The 22,984-nt window shown below is 36.5% G+C and overlaps 1 protein-coding gene across 6 annotated transcripts in view; it reads left to right on the forward strand.

The window, feature by feature from the left end:
• Nucleotides 1-22,984, forward strand: part of TFPI (tissue factor pathway inhibitor) — a 50,603-nt gene that overhangs the window by 19,781 nt on the left and 7,838 nt on the right. Inside the window, exons 8-12 of one of the 6 annotated variants that reach the window (XM_015867886.2) lie at nucleotides 3,639-3,712; nucleotides 14,948-15,066; nucleotides 19,285-19,485; nucleotides 20,816-20,854; nucleotides 21,406-21,582. In XM_015867886.2, coding sequence (XP_015723372.1) covers nucleotides 14,952-15,066; nucleotides 19,285-19,485; nucleotides 20,816-20,854; nucleotides 21,406-21,582 — 532 coding nt within the window. In that variant the 5' untranslated portion in view covers nucleotides 3,639-3,712; nucleotides 14,948-14,951. Of the gene's footprint in view, nucleotides 1-3,638; nucleotides 3,713-5,708; nucleotides 5,957-10,872; nucleotides 11,045-14,947; nucleotides 15,067-19,284; nucleotides 19,486-20,815; nucleotides 20,855-21,405; nucleotides 21,583-22,984 lie in introns of those variants that run through there. The other 5 variants (XM_015867890.2, XM_015867889.2, XM_032445705.1 and 2 more) reach the window with 5 other exon arrangements.

Consider the following 22,984-nt stretch of genomic DNA (forward strand, 5'->3'; position numbering starts at 1 on the left):
TTTTAAGAGATGGTTTTAAGTCTTCTGAGGAAAATTTTTCTCTCCAGGTATATGGTTGGTTTGTCTGCAAGCCAGTGAGTTAGGAAAGTTGATGACCAGACTTAGGGAATTAGTGCAGGTCCTCATCATAGGAGTTGGTCATAATGCTTTTTTTGTTTGTCTACCATCCCTTCAGTTTGTTTCTTTCTTGGTTGTATTGTTTTTTTATAGCTGGAATAGTCACTAGGTGTGAGCAAGAGGATGGAACATGTAAATATGAACTAGGGAAAGGATGCTGAAGAGCCGCTCTAGGCAAGGGCATAATGACATGGTATATGAAGTAGGATGAGCAGGAGAAAGCATATTTGTTATTGCAGCAGAGAGGGCTGAGGAGTAGGTTCAGATCTGGCAAGTTTGGTAGCAAATACATTGTTACTAGCTGCTTAGACTTCACTGAGCAGGCAGCTGTTCATGGTGTCCTCCGCTGCCATTTCCTACAATTACTCATCCTTTCAAAATACTTTCCTGAAGGCATATTGTGAAACTCCTGTTGTTGCTCCTTATGTCAAGTCCTGAGCATCTCTCATGCCTACTTTATTTTTCAGCCATATCATAAAGGGAGTATTCAGCCTCACAGGTTGTGAGAAGCTGTTGCATTTAAAAACAACAACAGAATGTCATAGAAGACCACTTAGGTTCTGTTCAGAGGAACCTCTTTAACCAGTGGCTTCCAGTAAAATTCACCACAGAGAAAATAATTTTCATTTCTGTTAATCATTTATTAAGACAAAGGATGTACAGACAAGCTCATAACTTTCACAGAAATCAATAGAAAAGACAAAGACAGGAAATAATGCTTGTTCTTGCTCATCTATCTAAATGTGGGTTCCACTGGGTTTCATTTTGGTTAATTTAAAGAAGAGATGGAAACAGCTGAGTACTGCTATGACCACTGCTGATAACCTGAATGCTGATGTAATGAATATTGAGGGGTTTTGGAAAAGTATCTATAAGAAGGCTGATTTCTTACTGACACATGCTTCTGTATATATTTTTATATATGTTTGTGTGTAAATGCTAACAGAATTGTGCATTGTTGTATATATAAAATATATCCAGAAATAAAGCTCTTATCAGAGCAACAAAAGCAAAGAATGGGCAAGTTTTCTCACTAAAGCAGAAGCAGTTCTGAAATCAGATGAAAACTGAGCTAGAAGAATGGTCTGTTTTTCCCCAAAGCATGCATTTATCCTATGTCCTGGTCTCTGTAATAAAAGTCATACTAACTTCATCCTGAACAGGAAAGAATTCCTTTAAAAAAATAATTAAAAAAAAATATATTGAAAAAAATAGTGGAATTTACCTCTTGTTTCTAGATAACATGTCTAACTTCTTAGTGCTGCAACAGTGACATCCAGTGACTAAGCCAGGAAGTTTTAGACTTAATCTACATTTTTATGAATGCTGAAGGATGTAGGTGGAATTTGGGTCAATATTAATGCACCGAAGGCCAAAAAAGAATTAAGAAATAGTCCATGTGTAAGGAAGGTGACAAAATTTGTACAACTCTGTCATACCTGATTCTGTTTTAATTAAAGTTGGTGTGAATTTTGTAATGAAATTCAAATCTCATATAGCTTCTGGCTCTAAAGAATGAGTGGTATCTGATACTGACCTGACCCCCTACTTCCTCAGTTATTCAATTTTTATTTTTATTTTTATTTTTTTTGAACTGATTCTTGAAATATTGCTATTATTCAAAATGCTATGTGATGTTTTTTGTACTTTGTTATTGTTGTAATGGTACTAAAGAAGTAGCTTGTGACAATCTGAAAATTTAGTTAAGTAGGGTATTTTAAAGAAGGAGAAAGGGAGCAGGTGTCCAGCTAAAATAAGAATTTCAAAGTTTCTCACATCTGACCCTTTAGCAAGAGGTAATAGTTTTGACCAGTGATACCAAGAAAAGCACAAATTTTAAAAGCAGATGTTGAATGCGTTTCTTGCTCCTTCTCAAACAGCTTCAGTATTTTTGAGGGAGAAACTTTGCATCCAGTAGGGAATGGATCTGATTAGCACTTTGATCTGTCACTTCCTTTTCTCACCTCTATCTAAACCTCCAAAACATACACATGCCTTAGCTTGTTATGAGTGCTGTCTCCCAGACATTTAAAGATGCAGTGAGTAGTAGCATTTGAAGAGTCTACCTTTCAAGGTGAGTCCTGAAGTGAGGTCAGAAATCTTGTCTGAAAATGCAGTGTTCTTATTGTACTATCTCAATGTTCTGTTATTGGAATACACAATCATCCTTTTTGTTCATTCCAGTTTTAATTGGTAGAAAACAGTAAAGATAGCCTTGTTTTCCTTGTAAGAACAGGAAGTTACAGAACAGGGAATAAAAGGGGAGAAGTGCTTTACAGATACAGGTCTTCAAGGGCCAGCTGCTGGGTTCTTGCCATCCTTATGTGGTTTTTTTACCATGTTTTTTTAATGTGAGTTTTAAATATTAAATGATTTAAAGACCACAACACAAATAATATGAGAGAGATGGTACAAACCACTTATCAGAGCTACTCACAAAGCTCCATCTTAATAAAAGGAGCTTACCTAAATTTCCTCTTTAATAACCCAGGAACAGTCTTGAAGTTGCATGTCGTTGCATATCATTGCATATAGATGACCTCAGATGGAAAAACAAGCATGTTCTTTATTCACTTCAGCTGCCTTAAAAAAGATGAACTGATTATGAGATAATGTAATGCTTGACTACAAAACTGACTACTAGCTGTGCAAATGTGGAGTCTGTGCTATGTAGCTGATCCCCAACTTATTATATTTTGCCATGCCACTGTGCATGGAAAAAAATAGCAACATATTGTCTTTTTAGAAGTTTTGCAGGAGTAGATGCTTCTGCATTGAGGAAAAGTTCTTCTGGAGCTTTTGCCATACATGATGATAGTGACTACTATCTCTTACCCTTCACTTTTTAAGATCAGTGGGACAAGACAACCATGCTGACTGTATTTTTCCTGTAAAGGTGCTGTCTAGTTCCTTATGAAGATTGAGAATAGTTTTTTAAGAGGTTCCCAATTCAAGCACCGTAAAGATGTATTAAGTATTGATTTACTTAATTAAAGGTGGGAGACAGAATGCTGTTCTATGGAATTTGTAAAAGTATTAAGCTGTGGAAAAATGAATTGTCATCACTAGGGGGCAATAAAACATAAGAAATATTTATGTCGTTGAAGGAGAATGCAAGCAATGTCACACCCTCACTGAAAGAACCACTTGTGTTATGACCTGAACAACAGCTTGCATAGGCAAATACTTGTGTTTCTCCAACTGTGTTTTATTGCCAGTCTTGCCTCACGTATTATAGATTTCCCTAAAATTATGTATTGTATGTGTGTATTAATGTATATTATGTATATTGTACATGCATACATAAAACTTTGCATATAATTTTGTGTTGCTTAGCCTGAATTTTTTCACAGTAAAATAGCAATATTTGACATTTGCACTTAATTTTTGTTTCTGAACAACACTGAATTCAAGTATAACGTTTTGCAAAGACTGATCAGTTTTACACATATAAAATAAAGCTGCGTAGTACTGGAAAATTTAAATCTGAAGCTCACTGTCTCTCCCTCTGTCCCTTTCAGCCTCTGTAATCTTCAACTCAGACTGGTGACACAAATTCCAGATGACCACTGCTCTGGTACTCTTCAGCTCTGAGGTTAGTTATTAACCGTTTTCTTTCCATCTTCCTGATGTCCTGCTGGTACATACATATATATATCTGTTTACTGGTAGAAAGGTATTAAAAAAATAATGTGCTGTAAGACAATTTTTGGGGTACAATGATGGTACAAACTATGTTTGTGTTAGATTTCTTAATATTATTAAGAATTATTGGAGATATGAATGATTTTTAAAGTATTTAGGAGCTCCGGTCTTGTCTGCTGTCCTTCAGACCTTTCTGCCGTGCTTTTCCTGCTCTTCTCCAGTCTGTGATTTTCTTGAGTGTTTTCCTTGAGTAAAGATATCCTGGCTATAGGATATTAATCACATAAATGCTCTCTGGGCTTTCCTTTGACCTTTGAACCTTGATTTTCTTCAAAATAGGTCAGCAGAAAGTAGCATGCCAAGTGGGCTGGAGTATTATTTTGCACACTAGCTCTGAGTGACCCAAGCAAGATTTCTGGGGAAAAGAAGTGGTGCTGATACATTATGATAGAAACCTGCAACATTTTTTTGCATATGCTCTAAGTATTTCAACATTACTCATAAAAAAAAATAAACAAAAATGCCAACTTGAAGTTTATACCAGGTCAAGTCTTTAGATTTGAAATGGTTTTGGACAGACTGGTAAATTAAGCCCACTCAGTATCCAGTGTGGCTGCACAGAAAGCAGTTGCAATGCAATTACTTTGTATAGCAGAATAAATTTGAATTTCTGCTCATTCACGGAAATGAGTTGTAAGAACATCAGAATGATGAGGTGTGTCGTTTTTGGAAACCTAGTTGATGTTATTTCTATAGTAAATTTACAGGCAGATTTATTTATTTTTTAAACCATTATATGATTTTAGTATATATCTCATTTTACTTGTGAACCTTACAGAGATGTATGGGTAGCACTACCAGATATCATTTCCTAATGCATGGGCCCCCAAAATGTTTTTCAAAGGTTTAATGTTACACACATGACAGGCGGACTGCTTCCACTTAACTAGCTTCTCTGGGAAGGGATTGCTCTCCCCTTTATCTGAGCTAGGAGTTGGTAATTAGTAACTGTACAGCAGAACCCAATCCCCAGCATTTAAGCTGCCCCTTTACATTTTGAGTTCTTCTAGTCTACCTTGGGGTAGGTAATCCATTTGATTATTGACCCAGTCAATAGTTGGTCAACTCAGCTGGCTACAGACTTTGCCCTGAGATGTGTTGCAAACATACTTAAAATCCAGGTACAATGGACAGAACATCCAAAATGCTACCAGAAGCACTTCTGTTTCTTTCAGAACCAATAAGCCTGTTAACTGGCTTTGAGAAATTTCCTATCTGATTGAGGATGTTGATTAACATAAAAATTTAAATCCTCCATGAAAGTTATTTGACTCCTTTGTTTGTCTTTGCCTGGAAATAATTGCAGTTGGTTACAGCTACTGATTGTATAAGTTACTGTTCTTCATCTGTTCCTTTTGGCTTTTTAATTCATTACTTGGGAAGTTCCCATTGTGTTGTGTCCAGGAATAGTCTACTGTCTTTATATGGGCAAGTTAAATGGCTCTGTCTTACAGGAGTACAGTGGCTGAGGAAAGGGTTGGATACTGTACTAATGTTTACCTTTAGTTTCACAGAAGGACTGCATGTATTTTACTAAAGGCAGCAGAGCCCTTTATCACAGTCAGGCTCCAGATGTTACAATGAATCTAGCCTAGATCTAGTGTGCATAGCATGGCTTTGTTTAAAAACAGATAAACATGAAGAAACACAAAACAAACAAAACAATCAAAAAAAAAAGACACCGGAGTAATAAACTACAACGTCTCTATCTTAAAAATGCAGTGAATATGGCATCCTCCAGAATCAAAGTCTGTTAGGAACAAATAACAGAATATTCTACGTTCTGTAAGTTGTTCTTTAAAAGTGTATTTCAAGTTAGCTAGTGCTTTTTAGAAAGCAATTGCTGTAAACTGCAGGCAGATCTGGCAACTTGAGACAGGAAACTTCCTGGCTGCTGCTGCAGATCTCTGACTTCTACACAGAGTAAACCTCTGTGCTCTGCAAAAGCAGCATCGACTAGCTGATGAATCAACAGTCAGGGGGCTGCTCTAGGAAGATCAATTTGCAATTGTGCCCTTGTTGTTTTACACCACACCCCCACATAGTATCTGAAACGTGAATTAGTAGGGGAGGATCACATTCAGCACTGATTCAGGAATTCTTTCCGAGTTCAAGAACTGTTTCTAGGAGTTTGGTGAGTACTTGGTAACATCTTTGCTTTACAAATCTCTTTTTAGCTGGTAGTAAAGTGTCTGCTGTAAGGTTTTCTTTAGAATGTGATAGGTGGGGAACTCAAATATTTAGATTCACAGTCCAGTAATATGTGCTGCAAAAAGGGAGACTTATGGTTTAGAGATCTGAAACAGGGCAGCAATTAATGTAGCTTTACAAATATTAATGCAACTCATCTTTGCTTTTCGGAATGCCAGATTAAGGTATTTTTAGCTTCAAATAAGTTGAAGATTTTTTCAAGCAAAGCCATTTGTTGCAGTTTGAAGGGAAAAAAAGGAAAAAAAGCTGTAGTTAATAGAAAAAATCCTCTCATACAGCAGCTTCAAGGGAGGCTTGGCTCAGACTTGATTCTGCTGGGCTATTTCATATCCTTCTAAGGTTTGTAACGTTTGAAGCAAGTAATACTGTGAGAGCGTTTGAGAGTCAAATTAATCTGATGTTAGTACAAAACTATTTCACTCACAGTGTATTATAGAAATTCTCAAGTAAGTAAACGTTTGAACAATAAACGGAATAGTGAATGAGGCTTGCAGATTTTGTTGGTCTGACCATCACTGGTGTCTTCTTTAATATCTTATTTAAGGATCTGTCTAAAATTCATTTTAAGTAACTGTTTAATGAAAAAGAATGATGCTAGACTGTATTAAAAAGAACAACAAAAACAAAAACTAATCTAAAATTTTAAATAATGGAGCCAGAAAATATTTATGTAACTTGAAAGAGGAAAAGGCATGTAACAATGAGAAAAGTAGAGTAGAGAGGACACCAGTTTAGAAGGGGGGAGAGTATGTGAAAGGTCAGTGTGACTCAGTACTATAGAAATTAGTCATCAAAGTACTTCATGGAAAACATATGAAGATATAAACCTTCCTTCCTGAATGCCTTACGGACAGTTGCAAAGACAGGAAGTCCAAGCTGTCAGTACAGATATGAACATCTGAGGCAAGCTTAAGTAATTTCTAGGCATCTACTTGGGAAAAATTGTCCTTCCTTTGTAACCTTCTTCATGTACTTAAATTATACTAGAAGAGAGTTTGTGATCACCTGTAAAGGTGACAAATACCTCCATCCTCAGTAAATTCATTTGGATTATTAAGCTGAATTTGCCATCAGTAATCAGTAAAGAGTTTACACTGTGCGTCATGCATTCAGTTAGAACAACATTAAGGAGCTGAAGATGAGAACGCATGCTGCTCTAGCCTCTTTTCCTACCAAATACATAAATTGTCATTAAAAGGTAGTCACACGAGCAATTACTCGATAAATCTATATATTTTGTTTTTTTAATATAGCTTTCGTTATAGAAAATATTCAACTATTCTTTAAATTGACTTTCTTTTCTGAAGGTAAACTTTCAATAATTCAGTTTATCTTTACTTTGTGTGCTGTTTGACTTGCAGTCTGTAGATGAAGTGTATTTCAGCTATCAGTGTAGTTATATGGTCTCAGTGCTTTTAGCCTTTCAGCACGGTGTCCACACTTGGTAATATTGCTAATGACAACACAGTTGTAACTCATCTAGCTGATATTCTAAATGCAGAATAAGTTTTAACTGTTATTCTATGGTCTTCTCAATTCAGGCCTGTTTGAGCAATTAATGTAATGCAGTTTTCAAATTCTCCTTAATATTGGACCTTTAGTGGTCAAAACTCAAGCTTGTTAAATTTTAAAGGTGGAGAATTGTATTTGAAGGGCCATGAGGTGGAATATACCTAAAAAAAGGAGGCAGAATCTCTCTTAGAAGACACATCCAGAGACTGAGGAAAAATGGTCCAGGATACAATGTGACTATGAGGCAAAGTCAAGGTGTAAAAGAGCACACTTACAATCTATTAGAAAACATATCCAAAGTCTTTAGAGAGACTGTAATATAACCTCTTGCTAAAGCAGACCCACAGTCAGAGAAGAATTACTGGGTTGCAGACCAAGCTTCAGGAATTGTTTATGTGTTTCTCCAGTAAACTCTCCATGCTAAATACGTCAACAGAAGCATTGAGATTTTCTGTCCAGTACAGGGTCACTAATATCTTTAATCTTATTCTTCTATCTAGCTAGCTCTGTAAGCCTTAAATTACTTGAGTGCAGAGCACACAGGTGTAGCAATGGAATTTAGGTAGGTTCTGGAAGCTTGAGTATGATGTCTCTGGACAAAAAGAGGAATTGATGCTGTCTTTCACGTTCTGAGAAGCTATTCTGGTTCCTACATTTACTTTAGAAAGATGATACTAGCAGTAACTTTCTCCTGCATTTCAAATCAAAGCGGTAGTTTCCAGAAGCACTTTGCAAGTATATTGATTTTGTTGTGTATTGTGTTTGCTGTTGTGCATTCAGCGTTTGTGGGCAGTGTCAACCAGAAAGAGCATACAAAAACATGAAAATAAAAAATAGCAACAAAAGCTAACATAGTAGAGTTTACAAGCCTCAAGAATTACAAGAGTATTGTATACAGCAATTCTGGAGCAAGATTTTATGATCCACTTCCAATACTTACTGCTTTTTGTTTGGACTCAATTTTGAACTGTCTTTTTTATCTTCACTCTTAAAACTAGGAGAAGCTGACCATTCCTAAAGAAACAAAAACTGCTTAGGTGTGTTTTTGTAAGGATTAGAAATGGGGTCTGAATTTCTATGGATCTCCGCACTTAAACTAGGGAGAACTACCCTTTTTTCTTTTTCTTTCATACTTTTTTTTTTTTTTTTAAAAAAGAACAAAAAGAGGATGAACTCCCCCCATTCTTATTTGTTTATCTTATGAAGCTGTATTTATTTTACTTTACAAGAGTATGGGACAAAGTTTCCCTGGGGACAGAATGAAGCAAAACCATATGGGAAGTCATACAATTCCTTTCCTGTCATAGTTACTTCACAGTAAAATGGATTTATTTTTAGTCCTTTTAATTTTTGCTCACAACTATGATCAGTTTCCACAGGGCATTTGCCCCCTTGCTGTTAATGCAACTGTTCATTTTCTTCTGTTAGTGTTGTTGTCACCTTCTGTGATATGTGCTATGCACAACTGATTATACCCTCCAAGTTACTTGGTTAATTTGATTTGCTCTTTAGAGAAAAATAATACTAGGCCTTTTAATATGTTGACCCTTGATTCAAGAAAATTAGACATCCTTCTTGCAGAACACAGAGATTTCCATGATCTGATTTTACAATAACTATATTGAGAACAGTCATTGAGACAAGTAGTTTGGAAATACTTGAATTATATGAAAGAACTACTTCACTGGTGCAGTATGCATTAACATAAAGGTGTGCATTAGTATTTTTCTGTAAACATTTTCTACTTTTCTCCTGTGTCACTGTTACTCATTTTTTTGTTAAGTTCCCCTGCTTCCCCTCCACAGCTTTGTCAAGCTCGTGTCAGTTCTCTGTCTGGCTTGCCACGTTGTTTTATTTTAGTTTTGAGACTCTGCAGGTCAATAATTTGAGGCAGTTTAAAGTGAGAGGTATTCCCAGTGGTCTTAATTGCAGCATTAACCGTGCAGTAATCCAAAGCTCACACATCCACTGAAGTTAAAATTTGTTCTGTATCCACTTGAGAAAGGTAGGGTGAGCTGAACTTGATTATTGACAGAGGATGAAAATGATTATTTTGATGTTGGGTGTGTGTGCAAAACGTCATTTATGATGAGGTTTCATAACATTAATTGTCAGGTAGGGTTAAAATCAATCATGAGATGTGTCATTGTAGCAGATGGTTTGCTCCTATGCCTCTCCGTAGTAGCTGACAGCTTCACATAAGAGCAATCAAGTAGGTATATTTCTGTAGTAAGTACAATGCTAAAATGCACACACCTGAACTGATGACAGATATAAGGCACTGAAATGATTCAGTCCATTAGAGAAGCACAGGATTGGCGATGTGGTTGTGGTAGGCTTTTGGTTGTTTTTAGATTTGTGAAATAATGTACATTAGTGATTTGTTTTATTACATGTTTAAAAGTAATTTGGTAGGAACAAATTAATACTTCCTTTCGCTGTTGGAAGCTATGTCACAATGAAAACAAGGATGGATATGAGTAGAGATTTACCTTAGATTGGAACGTAATGTGTCACAAAGATGCAGTTGTCTCATAAAAAGGAATAACTGACTTGTTAATTCTTGACCTTGATTTGCATCCTCAGTCTTCTATGAGGTGGAAATTGAAATTCATTTAATGTACAGTGGGGCTTCTCTGCTGCAAGTATGAGGAAGGAAACAGGCAGGTGGAATATAAAAACTAAATACAGCAACTTGTTGCATTAACATCTCTTCTAGACAGGAGATTCTCTGATGAGTAGATCTTTAAAAGATAGACTGATGTGTTAGTGTACGACTGCCATGGTGCTTTCTCAGTCTTTTTCACCTGTGAAGCCGCACCTAAAGGGAAACTACTTATTGCTTCAGCATTATTTTGCACAAAGAAAAATCTTTGTCAAGGCAGTACTGCCAGAGTGGTTGAAGAGGGATAATCCCTCTCACTACTGAATTGATATAAAATGTTTGTTTTACTTTTTAAGCCGTTCTGATGTATGTTGTCAAAACAACATGCGACTCTGGAAATAAATCTTAGCAGGAGTCTAGTTTGGTAAGGCTGGGAAGGTGGCTCAGTTCTTGCATGCTCGCAGAATGTAATGTGTCATTGTTGTAAAAAAAAAAAAGGAACTAGGAAGGAAAAATACTGAAACTCAGACCTTTAGTAACTATCCCCCTAAGGCAATGACATTCAGAGAATACAAGTACTACTGACACATTGTGAAAACATTGTGGGATACATCTTACCAAACAGAAAAAGAAATGTTGGCCAATGAAATTGACATGTTTCTTATGCTAAGCTGTTTTTTTCAGGACTAGGGTGCAGATGCATCTCAAAGATTTGTTTTGTATAGCCTGTGATTTGTCTTTCAGTTTAAAGGGACGTAATTTTATTAGAATTGATAAATGATGTGGTAGGCAGTAAGTAAATATACTAATTGGAATAGCTGTAAAACAGCAAATGCAGTAAAAAATGCTTTCAGGCAACCCACTGACTTAACAGGCTGAGAGACCATGCTACAGGTATGTTCTGTTAATTATCTATTGTACAGTTCCTGGTGGTTGTTGCAAAATGAATATAGGTTGAATATAATGCCTTAGAACTATGGTGAGCTAATAAAAGTCTGGTTTTATATCAGAGGTGCTATAATAATGTCTAATTAGACTTCCTTGTCTTTAATTTCAGGATGTGCTAAATTTAACTTCTGACTACACATAGCCTATCTCCTGCTATATGTTCTTCCATGTACTGTGTTCTTTGCTTTTTTCTTTCTTCTTTCCCTTCCATTTCCTGGCCTGTCATTGTGAATGAGTCACTTTTAGAGTCATTACAGTGTCACTTGATGGCATTTTCTGAAACTGTCTGTTTCTGGCTTCTACGGATATGCTAGCTTTTGTTTTGCTTTTTCCCATTAGCTGGTTAGAGATAAATACCATGCTGAAAAAAGAATGGTTGTTTCTAAACATTCTGGTATCGTGCAGAACTGTCTGCTAAGTAACTATACATGAAAAAGTCTCAGAAAGTACAGCAATTTTTTTAACTGCTCTGGTCCTTTCTGCTAAAAGCATAGAAATTTTTGTTGGTTTTTTTTTTTGTATTTATGTAAAAGGGCAAAACAAGTCTGGCTATTTAAGACCGGATAATAAAGATCTTCATTGTGGAATTTGCTTTATTACTTGTGGTCTGCTTTGTCTAGCATGGCAGAAGTGAGTGGCATTACTCACAAATGTGAGTTTAATTAATTCAGTAGCCAAGTCACTGTGTTACCATTTGATTCCACTATCAAGAAACTTAGATGTTGTCTGTTTTTAGATATAAAAATGTCTCTAAAAGCTGGTTAGTTGACGATCAACAAACTGCCAGTTCCTAAGGAAAGATTCTTAAGAATTCAAAGAATTTGCTTTACTGGTATTTTGATGTATAGAAAAAACAGTATTAATGCTGAACTGACCCCTGGCTGTTCTTGTTAAGAACCTTGCTGGACTAACGGGCTGTCTGTACTCCCAAAAGTTTCCACATTTTGGTCTCAATAATCAGGCCATTTAACATGAATTCCTGTGGATTCAAAACATGCCCCATCTTTCCCATTATGTGCAATCCTTCACTCAAGTTCTTTGAATGTTTTACTGAGCTGAATATTTTATGATATTTTATTTAGCTTGAATGGTCTTATCTAGATTAAATGTCAAACTATCACTGTTTTTATTTACATGATCCTGCTGAAGACTTGAAGTGTTTGACTTAATATTTCTCCCTTTGCAGTTTTTTCTTAATTGTGAATTTATTTTAGAGTTCGCTAGTTTCAAATTAATATAAATAAGATGTGTCTGAAATAATAAAGACAGTATTAGACAACTTCACATTGTCTATATATGTGTGTATATATATGTATATATATGTCTTCACATATATAGACAACTTTGCACAGAGTTCTTTTGTTCCCCTTTAAAGCATGGATGTTTTTTTTTTCAGACCATGAATAAAGACATTTACCATAACTGTTTATCTAAAGCTGGAATAAGAACATAAAAATGTTGTCAGACCTTGCAGCACATCATTTTGCATAGAAGAAAATCTTGTTTTGAGCTAAATGCATCATAAGAGGTGTTCTGTTTCTGGAAATCATGGAGTGACCTATAAAAGCTGAATAGGAAGATTTTCAACTGTTCACTTTTAGCAGCAATGTAGTCAATAAAACTTTTTTAGCCATTTTCTTGGTTTATTTTGGATTAGCCTTGTGCTGTTATGGTATTATTTTAGTTTGTTAAAACCTTTCCATATTATGTATTATGAGATTTATTCCTAGCATCTACTGTCTCAAACATGATTTTTGCCAAGCAGTCTATAAACAGATCCTTCTATGTGGATATTCTAGCATTAAATTCTGTCCTAGCACATAGAAGCAGATCAAATTTAGGGCAGTCTTACTGAAACTGTGATGGTAATGCCATTGCCCTTGATCTTGAATAGTTACTTTTCTGTAAGTACTGAAGTGGGATTCTGCTGTTTGATTGACTGAAAAACTGAAAATTATCTGAGCAATGAATTGAAATGTTGAGAATATCTTAATAAGAGACTTTATCGTGCTCTTGCCAAGCCTGGAACTGGGAAGTATTGAGTGGAGAGCATTTGGCATTTCAGTAAAGATTCTTCTTTTCCTCTAATAGTACATTATTTGCAAAGATGATCAATAAGATAACATTGTAACAACTTGTTTGCAGGAAGGTAGCATTCGTCAGAAAGAATGATGAATGCACGTATTCATCACACATAAGTGAGAGACTACTAAACAGACAAATAAAAGAGCAAGGTTGATAACTGAATAGGGTACACAAGTAAATGCAGACAGTAGCATTGTCTATTGCAATTGAGTTTTGTCTGAAAAGTTGGAATGAACTGATGAGTTCATAACACATTGCCATAGTTGGTGGTTTTCATTATTGTCTTTTAGTAATGTAAGGTTATCCCACGGTCAGCCAAGTGAAACATATCCTTTTAGTACAAACACTGCTAGTTAGGAAAACAGTGAGTATGCATGGGGAGAACATTTATCAATTGAAGAGTGAGAAGTGAAAATTCTGTCTCTGATTTGGTGTTGAAGATACAATTGCAATTTCTGGTTCTGGCACATTTCTGAGTGGCTGTTAAAAATTGTTTTATTTTTTCTTTTTTTCTGTGTGTACTTCACCTTTCTGAGACTTCCTTGCTTGCTTGTGTTTTCTTAGATACTATGGTGATGTTTTACTTATAACGTCATAGCCAAAGATATACCAGTCAGAAAAGTTTAATCTCTTAAAGGTGACTCCTCTTTGCCACCTGCTATATAGCTGTAGCGTCTCTACAGCTCTCATAGTGTAAAGCTATATGCAAAGATCAGTGACAAGTTCTTCTCATAGATCCTCTTGCCCTCGTTGTTTTAGTGCGTCTGTATCAGTTCTCCTCATAAACATGAGGACAATAATAGTAAAGAAAAAATAGTGCTTGTAGGCAAGGGACTTCCTAGTTATTAAGATTTCTGTGAAGTTGTTATTAAATAACTTAGCCATAGTTTAGTATGATACTTAAAGAGAAAAAGGTATCTATAAGGAAGGAGATACTGAGCCTCTTATCTTATGTTCTCTAATGAACTTGTAATTAGTTTGGGAATGTGTATTTCTAAAAAATTAAATCAAAGGTTTTCCTGAGGGGCTTTCATACATGTGAGTGCACAACTTGACCTTTGGCAACTTAAACTTTCCAGTAGCTATGGAATAAAGAAGTTTTCTTTGTGTGAATGGGTACAGCTATACTGCTCTTACGTAGAAAAGATTACAGCTATACTGCTCTTATGTAGAAAAGAACAGCACTAGACTTATTAATTCAAGTATTCTCTATTAAGAGGGTCTGCAAGACACAAAATACTGCTTAAAAAGTTGAAGTTCTTGTTGCACTGTCTGCTGTGAATTGCAATTTCAAGGAACCTGGTATCATAAAGTGATGAAATACTTGTTATAAAAACAGTCCTGAGCTTGACGCCAAATCCCAGATTTTCAGGTAGAGTAAAACTTATTTGGTAGAATTAGAAATGTCAGTCAACCGTGCATGTGTAGTTGACATTAAGAACTACTTTATATTACAAACTGGTACACTTTAATTAGTTATGGATTCTGGAAGATGATTTAAAATCATAGCTTAAAATAAAAATAATAGCAGTGCCTCTAGTCTGTACTGGAGATGGGACGAGAGACTTGCCATCCGCTGAATACAAACCAAAAATCTTGTCCTGTTTCTCATTGCTCTTACAATGTAGTTATTCTAATGTATCTTATATTCTTCTGGAAGCTTCTAGTTTGCATATGTAAAACTATGTACTACCTTGCTAATAACTTAGACAAAATAATCGAGGAACTTCATTCAAGTGTATGTTGTCAATTTTTTTTATTCAGGAAAATGAAAGGAAGAAAGAGAGGATGGTTCTTAGCTTTCTCCTTTATCCTGCTGTTTGTCTATATCACTGGACATGCAACTGATGACTCTGATGATGGAGAAGAAGAGGATGTTCTGGGTAAGACTTGACAGAAAACTATCTCACATCAAAACAAAGCAACAACAAAAAACCAAAACACACCATGATAGAATACACTGTAGATGTAACTCTGTACCTGGAAAATTTTCAAGGAAATTTGGAAGTTGAGTGTAAAACAGTGGTAAAAACAAACTGAGTTCTAAGGAGTCGGGAGCAGCTTGGATTTTGCATTAAGCTCTAACAAAATTGTTAGCTGACTTTAAGAACTTCAGTTTCTTTTGCTTTTTGAAACATCTAATGCTAACCTAACCCGGTATTAGATGTCAAGATTACTCCCCCTTTAGTTTCCCTGGAAAACTTCAGTGTTGAGGGAAAGGAATGTGCTGGTACTAATTCAGAGTTTGCCTTCCTATGCAAAGAGAGTTAGAAATGTGATGAACAGCAGTGTAGAGCTGTATTGCTCTCTCCTGTGTGCAGCTTTCTTCAGTCACAGTTAATCTGCAGTGTTTGTTCTACGGATAATACAATTCTGGATTGCCTTGGTTGTTTTCCTTGGCCTCAGATAAGTTCTTTGTATAATTCCAACTGACTTGCTATGGATGGATAAACAAAAACTCAACAGTTAGTAGTTTGTGTCAAGAAAAATAATGTCAGAAGTGTGACTTGGAACAAGGGAGGTTCTTGGATTCTCATACCATTACGAGGCCATTGTTCAGCGTACTATGACTTGATTGAAATGGTTCCATGTTTCTACACTGGGTATCATTGCAAAATATATTTAAGTTTCATACAAAAAAATCATGCTTGAGAAAGCAGGTGAGAAGAAAATATGCTTTTTGGGCCTCATTAAAATGATTTTTTTCCTTTTAGAAAATGTTAATTCCTTTCTTACGCTGCAGAGAAAGATGTAGTGAATACCTGTCCTATTTGACAGGTCTAATTTTGAAGCCCAACAAGGAGTACAGCTAAGGGAAACCTTTTGTTATTGTTGCTGACAGACTAACAGCTCACATCTTAGCAAATTTCCATCCACATTGTATCTTTTTATAAGTCTTCAATAGCAGTAATCCTTGGAACAATAATTATTAATTATGCACAATCATGGAGCTGCTGCAAATGAAGAGAGTGTTTTAAGAGCACATTGATATTAGTCACTACAATTTAAATTATAAGCCATTCCACATCACTGCTATACTTAGCATGTTAATGTAGTCAGATAAGTTGTTATGGAAGGAAATTATTTCTCTTTAACCTTGATGTATAGGAGTGCCTTTCTTGTTTGAGGGCTCACCATTATTCTATTACGTTATGTTGCCTTGCAACAGGTGACAGCACAGGGGCAGTCTGACAAAATAGCTTCTGACATTTGTGTTTAATTGAATTCCTCCATTTGGAAAAAATGGCACCCATTCACATAGATGGACACTTGCTGAATGTTTATGCAGATCAAACACTGGATGTGAGCACTGCAAGGCAGTGGGTGGTGCATTTCAACCATTCCAACAGTGAGAGTGGTCACCTCTGCAGGTATAGATTTTAGAATCACGGCATGCAGGTTTTTCTTCATTGCTGTGGAAAATGCGTAACCAGTGGTAGTGACGATGTTGACCAACAGTGTTGTTAGCTGAGAATTTGCTCTGTCAACCAGTGTTATTGTGCTCTTGGTATCTGTTGTGTAGTTCCTATGGAAGTTAATAGGAGGCATTCATTTCAGACTGACTTCTGTATGTTGTGCGTGTGGAATGAGTGCAGGCAGGTATCTATGTGAAGCAATGGCCAAATACTCATGTTTGCTTTCTCATCTATTGGATCTTTCTGAGAAAAAAGAAAATGTAATTTTACATCATTCATGTTGAGTTGATTGTTCCCAGGTATAAATTAATGGGGAAAGACTCTGTCTCTGTTTCCAGGTACTGGATTGATTCAGTTTGCGTAAATCCTTTTGAGATTTCTTTCTGTGGAGTCATTTGGTTATTGCTCAGATGGAGAGGGCTTGGCCTTCTGAGACATTGCAGAGTACTTATTTTAGTTGAAGTATGGTAACTTACTAGCACTTCTAAGAAAATAAATGCCTCTGCTGATTCATAAATTGCAAAAGTGCTATAGAAATAGTCATAATGTTTGCAGCAAACATCAGCACATATGACAGTGATAACAGTGTCAGTGACTGCAGTGGGAAGGCCTGAGGAGGTAACTAAAACAATAATTAAGTTTTGGGGTTTTATTGGGAACTAAGCTTGGAGTCCAGAAAGTTCCTAAGATAAACTGTACCAAGCCATCTGTTCATCATCTTTGTACAGTTTTGCAACTATGCTTGCACATTATTTCTGTTTTGATAGGCCAGACCATGGCTGGGGTAAAATGTCGAAAGCAAAATGATCTAACATAATTTTATGTCTGTAATTCTAGTACTAAGTAACTTTTTGCTATGTCTTTTAGAATGGACCAAGTCTCTGGCACAGGTCATTTATGAGGTTTTATTACTTGTGTGCCAAGAAAATAACCAGCTGCCAAGTCACACCTGTCCCCATTTGAGTCAGATTGGTTTCTGTGCAGCTCGAAGTGTTTGATGTTAGCTTCTCAGAAGTTAATCCAAATGTTACTGATACTTTGCATGTTCTGGAAGCATTTTTCACCCTTTTGCCAGTTAAGGGGATTCTAAAGTTTCAGTTTGCAATGTAGTATCCTCTCAACTTTTATATCTGAGCCTTTTCAAGTCAAGGGACTTTATACATTGGAGAAATTTAGACATTAGGAATCACTTCCGATATCTAAATTGTGATTCTTCAGGATTATCCAGATAAGGAAATAAGCAAAATTCAGAAAGCTGTTGGGCAAGCTGAACTCTGTAGGAATTTTAATGAAAATGCATCCACATTTTGTGTTAGGAAATCTTCAGTAATATTTTTAAATTTCTCTTCCTGACTTTGCAATCTGTAAATATCATTTCACTAATGAGGAAATAGCTCATTTTAGGGACCAAATATGTTGAAATGAGACATCAGTCTGTCATTTGTCAGTTTTAAAAATAGAAGATAAATTATCTGCTACAGTTCTTGTGACAACGGTGATAGTGTAGTAAGTGTTAATTTTTCAGGGATCTACATGTTATGGGTTAAAAGATTTTACTGGTAAAACATATTTCCTGTAAGTATAATAGTGATAAATGCCCCAAATGGAGTAAGTGTCACCTTCCGTTGACCTGACCTTACTGTTCATGAGGATTTATCTCAGCTGTTCATTTCATTTAAAGTTCTGATAATAAGGACTATTTTGTACATTAAATCTAAATAGCCACAGAGCGGGGTAACTAATAATGTTGATTTCTGAGGATTCTTGTAGTTAAAAGTGGAAACTTTATCTTGTGAGGAGGAGAAAGCTCTGTAATGTTCATGTGAATGCTTGATGTCACTTTTTCCCCCTCTTTTCTGAGAAATTGCATATAGTGCTTCTTTTACACATAAACATTAAGACACATTAGTGTTCTGATTAGCTCTGGGAGAGCGAGGGAAAGATTTCAGCTCTGTTCTTGTTGCTGTTGCAAGCATACAGGCTCCATAAACCTTTCAAAACACTCTAAGGTAAAAATAATTCATTTTGGTAAAAAACTGCAGGAAAAGATCTCAAAAAAAATTATATCATTTTTTTTAAAGACTATTGAAAGATCGAATATGAAAACAGTGAGATCTCAGAAATTATGACAATATGGTAAATTTTCAGTTGTAACAGATGGGTTTATGTGCTGGTAACATTTAACCTGGAAGGGGAATGGTGCCCTCTGCAGGGTTGTCTTGCCACACTGCTTGTGAGAAGTTTTCATGAGCAGCGTTGGTTATTAGATACGCATGGGAGAGAGAGAGTCCAGCGGACACTTTTTCTGCTTTTTATTTATGCAGTGGTAGTCAGTGTGTCTTTGGGAGCTGCCAGGATTTTCTCAATGTATTTGTTGTTGAGAATTTTTCGTGAGCTCTTATGAATAAATGGCTGCCTGTAGCTGCTCTAGAGAGTTCTGGTATGGCCTGAAAGTTTAGAATATGAGCTCTTTCAGTTGATAACTGTAACCTGTTTTCCATATGATTGAGTGGAACTGTTCTTCCAATGGAGTTGACGACCTTTTTACATCTGTGTTTTTTGTTCAGAGCTTTATGCATGTATATTGGCAAGTGCTTTTCTAGCAGAGCAGGCAAGCAATCTAATGTTGCAGTTACTCTACAGCAAACCAGCTTGATAACAGCTGTCCTGTTTTCTTTATCACAGGTGTTCCTTTACCACCACTGAAACTGGGACATTCAGACTGTGCCCTGAAAGCAGACGAAGGTCCATGCAAAGCAATCCACATGCGCTTTTACTTCAATATTCGAAGCCGTGAGTGTGAAATATTTGAGTATGGTGGATGCCAAGGCAATGCTAACAACTTTCTAACTCTGGAAGAATGTCAGAACAAATGTGTGGTAACAGGCCAGTACCCATTCTCCTCTTCTTCTATCAGTTCTTCTAGCTGTCATCTATACACTTTAAGAATTTTGTAAAGTTCTGGTTAATATACCAATACGAGGTCCCTGATTATGTTCCCAGTTGTTATACTGTGTTCTAGTCATATGAATTATTTTAGATTCTGCAAGCAAACATTCTGAATTTAGAAAGATACATTGTTAAATAGAGAGCAATATGAGAAAGCTTCTTTTTCTGGCTAGGGTCGTGTTTTGATTGAGTTCTTAAAATGAAATAGATTTTGACACTGCGATAAAATGGTGGTCAACACATCGATTGCTTTGAAAGTATCACACCCAATTTCTCATTCTACATTTCTGCTTCTTCGAGCAGCTGGTAGGGCTGTCAAAGATCTTTAACATCTACTGATTCAACAAAATTAGAACTGCAATAATAATTATCTTTTAAAATGTCAGTTACGGCTGTTGGACTTTAAAGGTCTGTTTTGTTGGAATTGAATTAATGATTAGAAAAAAGAAAATGAGATACAAAATATACAGCAAGTGCTCTGTTTTTGCAGTTCAACAGAATTGTAATAATTATTTAAGGCCTTCAGCATTGTGAAGGTTTTACAGAGAAAAGCAAACAGGTTTTCTTTCTTTCCGCTATTGATTGAGCCAGAATATTGTGGATGAATCTTCTGGAAGATTTTTGTTTGTTTGTTTTATGAAAATTAAAAATTACACAAAGTGTATGGATGAAGATTGTTGAAGTATCTGATGTTTCTGCTTCCATAACAAGGAAGAGCATAGCAGCAACTCCAGTTTTTCCTTTAAGAATCAACCTGATGTTTTAATATCATAAACAGCACAAAGATAACTTTACTCTGACTTTATGTGGCATTGCAAAAGGAATTAGCATGTCAGAGGTCTTTGTTGCTAGCTAGATCTGCTTTGAAGCTGTTGGCAGTATTAATAGGGGCTAAACAAGTCAGATGATTAAATGTCTTTTGAGGACTAAGACAATATGGTTCAAGATTCTGACTCTGGTAACATGAGGAGGAATTTGCCAGTTCAATTCCGTATGGGCACAGTTCCACTGCTTACCCTATCTTCTAGTTTCACGTGTGTCAGTTCTTCCCACATGAGAAAACATAGTTCAATCCTTTGTACCAAGATTTTGTGCTACCTCTCTAATAAAGAGGATAAAGAAAGGGAAGAGGTGTTATATTCTTATTCTTCGGGGATCACAGTCACTGCGAGGCATTCTTGTTTTACAGGTGAGGCTTGACATTGACATCATTGTCTTTATTAATTATTTTTCTTTCTTTTTTTTTTTTTTTTTTTTGGTATTACAGAATTGCCTCTGGAGGTGATGATAGCAAAAATTGGAAGAGGTAATTATGTTTACATCAGTAACCTTAGACAGTTTTCGATAAGGTATATAGCTGCTTTGGATAGATTCCCTGTTATTGTTCCAGGCTATCTCCTAAGCAGAACAGCAATGTTCACACTAAGGTGAGATATTTTATCTTTGCCCATTTTCATCAATGATTTGAAGGACAGCTACAGACACCGGTTACTCTCTTGTCCTTAAAATAAGCCTGTTCTATTGCTTCAATAATCAGAAAAGAGAGAAGAGATTCTAATATGATGTGGAATTTTTCTTGTGTGTTTTCTGAATAATCTGAATACTTATTCTGCCTTTAGCAAAATATGTAAAATGAATCTGAAACTAAAATACAAATATTTTTAATAGATATTGCAGTGTTATATAGAGAGAACAAAAGCAGTACATTAAAACTGCAGTTATTTTACAGGTTGTCTATACTGTAAAGTGATTAAGTTTATTATATCAACTTCCTCCAACTCTGTTCTTGTCTTAGCATCTGGTGTATGTTGTTGTTTTTTCTTCCCTCACCCTGTTGTCATTTACCTTTGTTCGCAGAAAAACCCAACCTCTGTTATCATGACAAAGACCCTGGAATCTGCCGAGGATTTTTTTCCAGGTATTTCTATAACAAAGAGACAAAAAAATGTGAACTATTCATGTATGGTGGGTGCCTAGGAAACCGGAACAACTTCAGGAGTTTGGAAGAATGCCAGGCTACCTGCCAAGGCAACCGTAAGTCATCATCTTCATTACTCTTAGTTTCATTCTTCTAGAAACAGCGTTGTGTTTTGAAGGTGTTTACCTCCAAGGGAAAAAACACATTTTAGTAGTTTCTTAAAGGGCAATGTTTTACACCTGAAGTTTACACAGTTATGTATTTTTAAGTATATATACAAAAATGAGAAATGTAAAATAAAAAGGGAAAGTCTGTTAAAGATGATATATTTGATTAATTTTAATTAATATTACATGACTTTCTTACCTTTTTTATTTTTCTCATGGTAGTTGATTAAGCCTATTGTATATTCCCGGACCCTGGAGTTTGATTGAGAGAGTCTGGGGAATGGGAGATTTCCCTTTAGTCAGGGAAGAGGTGGTCCGTGAGTGCCTAGGAAACATTAAGGTCCATAAATCCATGGGACCTGATGGGGTGCATCCACGGGTGCTGAGAGAGCTGGCGGAGGTTGTTGCTGAGCCGCTCTCTGTAATCTGTCAGAGGTCTTGGAGAACTGGGGAGGTGCCTGAAGACTGGAGGACGGCCAATGTCACTCCAGTCTTCAAAAAGGGCAAGAAGGAAGACCCGGGTAACTATAGGCCAGTCAGCCTCACCACTGTCCCAGGGAAGGTGATGGAACAGTTTGTGCTGGATGCCATCTCCAGACACCTGGGAGATAAGGAGGTTATCAGGAGTACCCAGCATGGGTTCACCAAGGGGAGGTCGTGCTCGACCAACCTGGTGGCCTTTTATGAAGATGTCACTAGCTGGGTAGACAGGGGGAGGGCGGTAGATGTAGTCTACCTTGATTTCAGTAAGGCTTTTGATACTGTCCCCCATGACATCCTTATAACAAAGCTGAGGAAGTATGGGATAGATGAGTGGACAGTGAAGTGGGTTGAGAATTGGCTGACTGGCAGAGTGCAGAGGGTTGTCATTGGCGGTGCGGTGTCTGGTTGGAGGCCTGTAACTAGCGGTGTCCCCCAGGGGTCTGTGCTGGGTCAGGTTTTGTTCAGCATCTTCATCAACGACCTTGATCAGGGGATAGTGACCATAAAATATTCACATGCATATGTTTTAACCCTTACATCTGAATATACTCCTTTCAAACGGGTCTCGTGAGGAAAAAAAGATGTATAATTTTACTGTTTCCCTACCGTGGGTTGCTACCTTCCCACCAAAGAACAATGGAAAAACTGTGTCTCAATTCTGAATCATTTAGCTGTGCAGCTTGGGCTATGAAACAGCAGCTTAGACTGACCACAAATCATGTTTCTATTCCCCTGTCCTTATAGTTCCAGTGAATTGTTGTGTATCAGAGTACACTAAACTTTCCTAACTCCTCTCCACTTCTCAGGGCAGTGGGTTGTATTCTTGGGATGGGTACATTTTCTCATCCACAGCCTCCAGGTTGTTAAG

Source organism: Coturnix japonica, chromosome 7, assembly GCF_001577835.2.
Source record: "Coturnix japonica isolate 7356 chromosome 7, Coturnix japonica 2.1, whole genome shotgun sequence".
Taxonomy (NCBI): Eukaryota; Metazoa; Chordata; class Aves; order Galliformes; family Phasianidae; genus Coturnix; species Coturnix japonica.